The sequence below is a fragment of the Eriocheir sinensis genome, chromosome 42 (genome assembly GCF_024679095.1).
Source record: "Eriocheir sinensis breed Jianghai 21 chromosome 42, ASM2467909v1, whole genome shotgun sequence".
NCBI lineage: Eukaryota > Metazoa > Arthropoda > Malacostraca > Decapoda > Varunidae > Eriocheir > Eriocheir sinensis.
The window spans coordinates 10607754-10615253 of NC_066550.1; the positions used below are offsets into that span (position 1 = coordinate 10607754).

A 7500-nucleotide genomic window follows, 5' to 3' on the forward strand; every position below is an offset into this window, starting at 1 on the left:
TTACAGAGGACAGAAAAAATGTACAAGTTAAAGATAATAATAATAATAATAAAAAAGAAAGAGAGCATTGAAATATATATGTTCCTTTCTTTTTCTTTTTTTCTTTCATCTCCTTCTTCTAGTTTACTCTTTCTGACACATTTCCTTACAAAGACTGGTGTGAGCTATCTCTATCTCTCTATCTTTAACTCTATCTTTAAAGTTAAGTTTGTGGGCTCAGTTCCTGTCTTGCGGTGGAGCCATGCAAATTAGGTGGTGGTGGTGGTGGTGGAGGTGGTGTTGGTGGTGTTGGTGGAGGTGGTGGTGGTGATAAGTACTTAGAACCATGTTACTACTGGTGTTGGTGGTAGTGGTGGTGGTGTTGGTGGTAGTGGTAGTGGTGGTGGAGGTGGTGGTGGTGGTGGTGTGTATAGTGGAATGTCACTGTGGTGGTGGTTGTGGTGACTGGTAGTGGTGATGAAGCCTCTATTTGTGGTGGTGTTGAGTGGTGAGGCATGGCAGTGGTGGTGGTGGTGATGTGGAATGGGTGGTGAGAGCAAGGTGGAGTGGATAAAGGATGTGGATGTATTGTGGAGGGGAAGTGGATGGGTGGAAAATAAAGAAGAGGAGGAAGAGAAGAGAAGGGAAGGAAAAAGAGGAAGACGAAAAGAAGGGAAGAAAATGGAAGGAAGAAAAAAGAGGAAGAGGAAAAGAAAGGAAGAAAATGGAAGAGGAGGAAAAGAAAGAGGAAGAGGAAAAGAAGGGAAAAAAAGGAAGAGGAGGAAAAGAAAGTGAAGGAAAAAGAGAATGAGGAAAATAAGTGAAAAAAAGAAGAGAAGGAAAAAAAGGAAGAGGAAAATAAGTGAAAAAAAAAGAAGAGGAGGAAAAAAGGAAAGAGGAAAAGAAGGAAAAAAAGGAAGGAGGAAAAGAAAGTGAAGGAAAAACAGAGGATGAGGAAAAGAAGGGAAAAAAGGAGGAAAAGGGAAGGAAAAGAGGAAAAGAAAGGAAAAAAGAGGAAAAAGGGAAGGAAAAATAAGAGGAAGAGGAAAAGGAAAAAAAAAAGGAACAGAAGAAGAAAAAGAGGAAAAAAAGGAAGAGAAGGAAAGGAAAGGAAGGGAAATAAAGGAGGGTATGAAGTGGTGTGGGTGGATGAGTGAATGTGGGTGAGTGTAGATAAGTGGAAGATCATGTGGGAGTAGTAAGATTGCATGTGGATGAGTGGAAGGGATCATATGAGTGTGGGTGGGTGAGTGGAGTGGAGTGGGTGTGCAGGCATGGGTGTGGGCGGGGTCTGTCCTGTACTGTGCCTTTGATGTGGAGGAGGAGGAGGAGGAGGAAGAGGAGGAGGAGGAGGATTATCATAAGGGCGTTTTCTTTCTTCATTTTCTTCATTTCAGATTTTCTTTATTTATATTCTCATTTTTTTCTCTCTCTTTATCTCTCCTTCAAGATTATAGTTTTTGATATTAAGAGATTTTTGATTCATAGGACGGATGGGTGGAGGAGGAGGAAGAGGAGGAGGAGAGAAGGAAGGGAAGGGAAAGGGAAAAAGAGGAAGACAAATTTTTAGCTAGGAAGAGGAGGAAGAAAGGAAGGAAAAGGGAGGAAAAAGAGGAAGAAAGGAAGGGAGGAAAAAAGAGGAAAAGGGAGAAATAGTTTAGCTCCCTTTCCTCTTTTCCTTCTATTTGTTAGGGAGAGAAAAGGAAGGGAAGGAAAGAAAGGGGAAGATGAGGAAAAGGGAAGGATAGAAAGGGGAAGAGGAGGAAAAGAGGAGGAAAGAAAAGGGAAGAGGAGGAAAAGATAAGGAAAATAAGAGGAAGAGGAGGAAAAGGAAGGAAGGAAAAAACGAGGAAGAGGAGAAATGTTTTACCTCCCTTCCTCTTCCTCCTCTTCTTCCCCCTTCTCTTCTTCAGTCTGCTAGGAAGAGGAAAAGACGAAGAAAAAGAGGAAGAGGAGGAAAGGCTTTAGCTATCCTCCCCTTCCTTCTTTTCTTCTTCTTCCTCCTCCTCCTCCTTCAGTTCCCCTCCCTCATTCCCTTGTGTTTATAGGAGGAGGGGGAGGGGAAGAAGAGGGGGGCGAGGGGGGGGGGTAATTCCAATGATTCCCAGCGCAGTTCCAAAACGTGTATCTGGTCGTTATGAATGTGAGTTTATTATTGCGGGTGAAAAAAAAAAAATCACCCACATTTATATATATTTTTTCCTCTCCAATTGTGAATATGAAAATGATTATTGGTGGGCGTAATATATTTTTGGACTTGTTATTTTTATTTCCCGTTACTTCTCCTCCCCTCCTCTCCCTTCATCCCCCTTGCCCCTCCCCCTCCCCCCTCGCTCAAGGCCGCGGGCGTAACTCATTCGTAGTTTCAAATTACAAGCAAACATTTTGGTGGCCAGTTTTTAGTCTGGGCCATAATTTGTTGGTTCACGGCAGGCGCGTGTGTGGCGGCGCTGCGGGCACAGACGCCGCCAGACACACAGACAGACTGACAGAGAGAAAGGAGGTAGAGGAGGTACAGACGGGGCAGGGGAGGGTGTGTGTGGGCGGGGCGGGGTACAGGTGTGTGGGCGGGGCACGGACAACAATAACAACAAGAGCAGCGGCGTGCAGGGAGGTGAGGTGAGGCAAACCACGTGAACACAAAGGTAAACAATAAGTGTGTGTGTGTGTGTGTGTGTGTGTGTGTGTGTGTGTGTGTGTGTGTGTGTGTCGCTTTCCAGGGCGACGCGGGCGTGTCCCCGCCTGGCTGGTGCGGCGCCGGGCCAACGCGGCTCCGTGCGTGGGCGTGCGAGTGCGTGCGTAGGCGTGCGTGCATGTGTGCGTGCGGTGGAACTGGCCTCGGCGGGCACGCGACGCACGGCGGCGGAGGCCCCGCCCGCCCCGCCCTCATCCCTCCGTCAGGCCTAGAAGTTGGTCTCCTCGGGGGTGCGAGACGGCCTGAAGGGCACCGCCTCCTCGGGCAGCAGCCGCGCCACGGACGGGTTGCCCTGGGCGGCGGCTGAGGAGGGCGGCTGGGGGGTGAGGGCGTGGGCGGGGGGCGGCACGGGCGGCCAGGCGGGGGCGGACTGTCACACGTAGCTCTCCGTGCGGCGGCCGAGGCAGCGCGCGTAGCAGTTCCGCCAGACGAGCAGCGTCTTGCCGGACCACACCCAGAAGCCCGAGGCCACGCCCACCACCAGCGTGCTGAGGTACTTGACCAGGAAGAACACGAAGTCAGGCCGCGCGAGGGGCGTGTCGCGGCCCACGCCCGCGGGGCAGTTGATGCTGTAGGCCACCCACGGCTCGTCGCGCGCCGTGCACCGGTCGCGCTGCCACGCCACCATCCACTCGTCGTGGTGCGCCTGCTCGTAGAAGAGGCAGGACACCACCACCGTGGCGGGCACCGTGTACAGCACGCTGAACACGCCGATGCGCACCATGAAGCGCTCCAGCTTGTCCGTCTTGGTGCCGTCGTGCTTCATGATGGTGCGGATGCGGAACAGCGACACGAAGCCCGTCAGCAGGAAGGCCGTGCCCAGCACCAGGTAGAAGAACAGCGGCGCCAGCACGAAGCCCTGCAGCGCGCGCACGTCCCAGAGGCCCACGAAGCACACGCCGGTCATCACGTCACCTGCGGGGGGAGGTTAGGGCACCTTGACTGGGGGTTAATATCACTACCATCATCATCATCACCACCACCACCTTATCATCATCCTGGGTGACGGGGTTCCTATCAACACTACAACCATCACCATCATCATCATCATCATAGCCTTTATCATCATCCTGGGCGGTGGGTTCCTATCAACACTACAACCATCACCATCATCATCACTACCATGTGGCTTGTGTAAGATGAAGGAAGGGAGAGAGATGCTGTTACCTTCACTATTCCTCTCACCATCATCATCACTACCAACATCACTATACGTTAAAACAAGAAGCAAATGTAAAAAAAAAAAAAAAAAAAAAAAAAACACATTACTTTCACTAGACTCACCACCACCACCACCACCATCATCACCACGACATATGACACCACCACCATTATACACCATCATCACCATCATCATATTGCACCACACACACACACACACACACACACACACACACACACACACACACACACACACACACGCACTTAACCCATCTTTCCTCGCCCTTCTCTCCCTTTCTCTCTCCCTCCCAAACCTGATCATGGAGGGAGGGAGAGAGAAGGGAGAGAAAAAGAGGGAGAGAGGAGGGAAGGAGGGAGGGATGGAGGTAATTTCTAGCTTAATTAAACCCCAGGTGATAATAGGCCTACCTGATGTTAGCTACCTCATTACCGGGTTGTTAACTAGGGGGGGATAGGCCTCTCTCTCTCTCATGTTCTCGTATTCTCAGGTTTTTCGCTTTTCTTTTTTTCGTTTCGTTTTTTATTGTTTTCATTTTTATTAATATTTTCTTTCTTCTTTTTCTTTATTTTCTTCTTTATTTTCATTATTTTGTCTTTCTTGATTTTCTTTCTCGTCTCTCTTTCTATAACTTCGTTCTGACATTTCCTATTTCTTTCTTTATTTTCTTTTCTGACCTCTCTCTCTCTCTCTCTCTCTCTCTCTCTCTAACTTGCTTTAAAAACCGCTTTCTTCTTTCTAATCTTTAAATCTATACTACATTGCTTTACTGTTACTCTCTCTCTCTCTCTCTCTCTCTCTCTCTCTCTCTCTCTCTCTCTCTCTCTCTCTCTCTCAACCTTGTATGGAAGAACGTAACACTTGTATGGACGATTTCTTTTGTGTGCGTTTGTGTATGTGTGTGTGTAAATACCACACACACACACACACACACACACACACACACACACACAGCAAGTCGGAGTGAAAGTCAGAGGTGGTGTATCCTTATATAGCACTTGACTAAGGAGGAGGAGGAGGAGGAGGAGTAGGAGTAGGAGGAGTAGGAGAAGGAGGAGGAGAGAAGAGGACGAAGAGTAATGAGGGAGAAAGGTGAGTGGGAAGAGAAGATTGGAAGAAGGGGAGAAGACGAGAATAAATAATAATAATAATAATAATAATAATAATAATAATAATAATAATAATAATAATAATAATAATAATAATAATAGCAAAAAAGTCTATGGTAAATTTTCTTCCGGTTAATCATTTTTTTTCTCTCTCTCTCTCTCTCTCTCTCTTCTTTCGTTTCTTCTCTTCAAATTTTCTCTTTTATCCTTTGACCTTCCTACCTCCTTTCCTCTTTCCTCCTCCTCCTCCTCCTCCTCCTCCTCCTCCTCCTCCTCCAAGTAAGAGAAGACTGGAGAGAACTTTTCCTTCCACCCTTTAAAGGAGAGAGAGAGAGAGAGAGAGAGAGAGAGAGAGAGAGAGAGAGAGAGAGAGAGAGAGAGAGAGAGAGAGAGAGAGAGAGAGAGAGAGAGAGAGAGGGAGAGAGAGAGAGAGGGTCATCACCTTCACCTTGCATATGTCACTTACTTTCATGTGTGTGCGTGCGTGTGTGTGTGTTTGAGTGTGTGTGTTTGAGTGTGTGTGTGTGTGTGTACGTAAATACCAATGCCACAACAATACGTCGACACACACACACACACACACACACACACACCGAAACTCGACGTGTGTGTGTACCCAACAGCGCCCATCTGTGTACACGAGGGCCCGACTCTCTCTCTCTCTCTCTCTCTCAGGTGACACGTACAAGTCTCTCATTAGTTGAGATAAAAGAAAGGAGAGAGAGAGAGAGAGAGAGAGAGAGAGAGAGAGAGAGAGAGAGAGAGAGAGAGAGAGAGAGAGAGAGAGAGAGAGAGAGAGAGAGAGAGAGAGAGAGAGAGAGAGAGAGAGAGAGAGAGAGAGAGAGAGAGAGAGAGAGAGAGAGAGAGAGGTCGATATGCCAAATTTAACTCTCGCCAATATTGTGTGGGCATAAATTTACATCTCTTTTCTCTCTTTTTCTCTCTATCTTTCTTTTCTCTCTTTCCAAGCATCAGGTTTCCCTCAGTACAAATCTCTCTCTCTCTCTCTCTCTCTCTCGTGTTGTCTGGTTTCTTTAATTTTACTTTCTCTCTCTCTTGCTTTTTCTCTCTCTCTCTCTCTCTCTCTCACTCTCTCTCTCTCTCCTTAACACGACCCTCCACCGCCTCACCAACACAGAGTAACTACTACTCTTTGATCTCTCTCTCTCTCTCTCTCTCTCTCTCTCTCTAAGGGGAATTCCCATATCCAGCTCACGTATCTTCCTATAATTGTTTCCTCCGTTATTTTCCCTCCCTTTCCTCCCCTCTTTTCCTCTCCTCCTATTCCCCTTTCTTCCCTCCTTCTCCTCCTCCTCCTCCTCTTCCGTGTCTAATTTCCCTTCATCTTCCTTCCCCTCTCTTCTCTCACTTTCCTCTACTTCCGTTTCCTCCCTCCTCCTCCTCCTCTTTCTTCCTTAATTCTTTCCTTCCCTCATTTTGTTTTTCCTTTCATTCTTATTTTCTTTTATTTTTCATTTCCAAAAGTCTTGATTAGGAGAGAGAGAGAGAGAGAGAGAGAGAGAGAGAGAGAGAGAGAGAGAGAGAGAGAGAGAGAGAGAGAGAAGACGGAAGTAAAGGAAGAGAGAGGCATGGAGTGTGAGGAAAGAAAGGTCTCTCTCTCTCTCTCTCTCTCTCTCTCAGACATCAGACTCCCCAACCCCCACCCCACGATCTCTTTATATACCATCAATTCTTTCCCACTCCTCCTCTTCCTCTCCCTCCTCCTCCTCCTCCTCCTTCTTCTGTAAGTGAGAGGGAAAAAAGTGGAAATATTGATGTTATTCTGCGCTTCTAAAGGAAAAAAGTTTATTCGCTGAAACCGTTGGGAAAATATTATGAGAGAGAGAGAGAGAGAGAGAGAGAGAGAGAGAGAGAGAGAGAGAGAGAGAGAGAGAGAGAGAGAGAGAGAGAGAGAGGAAGGGGAGAAATATAAACAAAAATAATTAGAAAATTTTGATTTTTTATTTTATTTTTTATTTTTGTGTTTTAGGTTACTGAGAGAGAGAGAGAGAGAGAGAGAGAGAGAGAGAGAGAGAGAGAGAGAGAGAGAGAGAGAGAGAGAGGAAATAATGGGGAGGAGGGGACAGATGGTCACAAATTAGCAATGCATAGAAGGGGTCTCTCTCTCTCTCTCTCAGTAACCTAAAACATAAAAAAAATAAAAAAAATAAAAACGAAGAAAAACAAAACAAAATAATAAAAACAATAAAAAAACGAAAAAATAGAAATAAAAAACAAAAATCGAAAAAAATCACGAAAATCTCCAGAAAAATCGAAAAAATATAAACATCAAAATTTCCACCAATCAGAATCGAGCTCTTGTGACGTGGCGGCTTCCCATTGGTCGACGAGGCGGTGTTCTGAAGAGGTCGATCACGGAGATAGCCAATAGCGTGCGACATATGAGGAGAGAGAGAGAGAGAGAGAGAGAGAGAGAGAGAGAGAGAGAGAGAGAGAGAGAGAGAGAGAGAGAGAGAGAGAGAGAGGAATGGTGTTGAGAATAAAAGAGAAAGGAGGAGGAGGAGAATGAAAAGGAA

General features: G+C 46.6%; 1 protein-coding gene across 1 annotated transcript in view; it reads right to left on the reverse strand.

Moving 5' to 3' along the window:
- Window positions 1–1858: 1858 nt before the first annotated feature.
- Window positions 1859–7500, reverse strand: part of LOC127010218 (frizzled-1-like) — a 27326-nt gene continuing 21684 nt past the window's right edge. Inside the window, exon 2 of the mRNA XM_050884096.1 lies at window positions 1859–3589. Coding sequence (XP_050740053.1) covers window positions 3048–3589 — 542 coding nt within the window. The 3' untranslated portion in view covers window positions 1859–3047. The remainder of the gene's footprint in view (window positions 3590–7500) is intronic.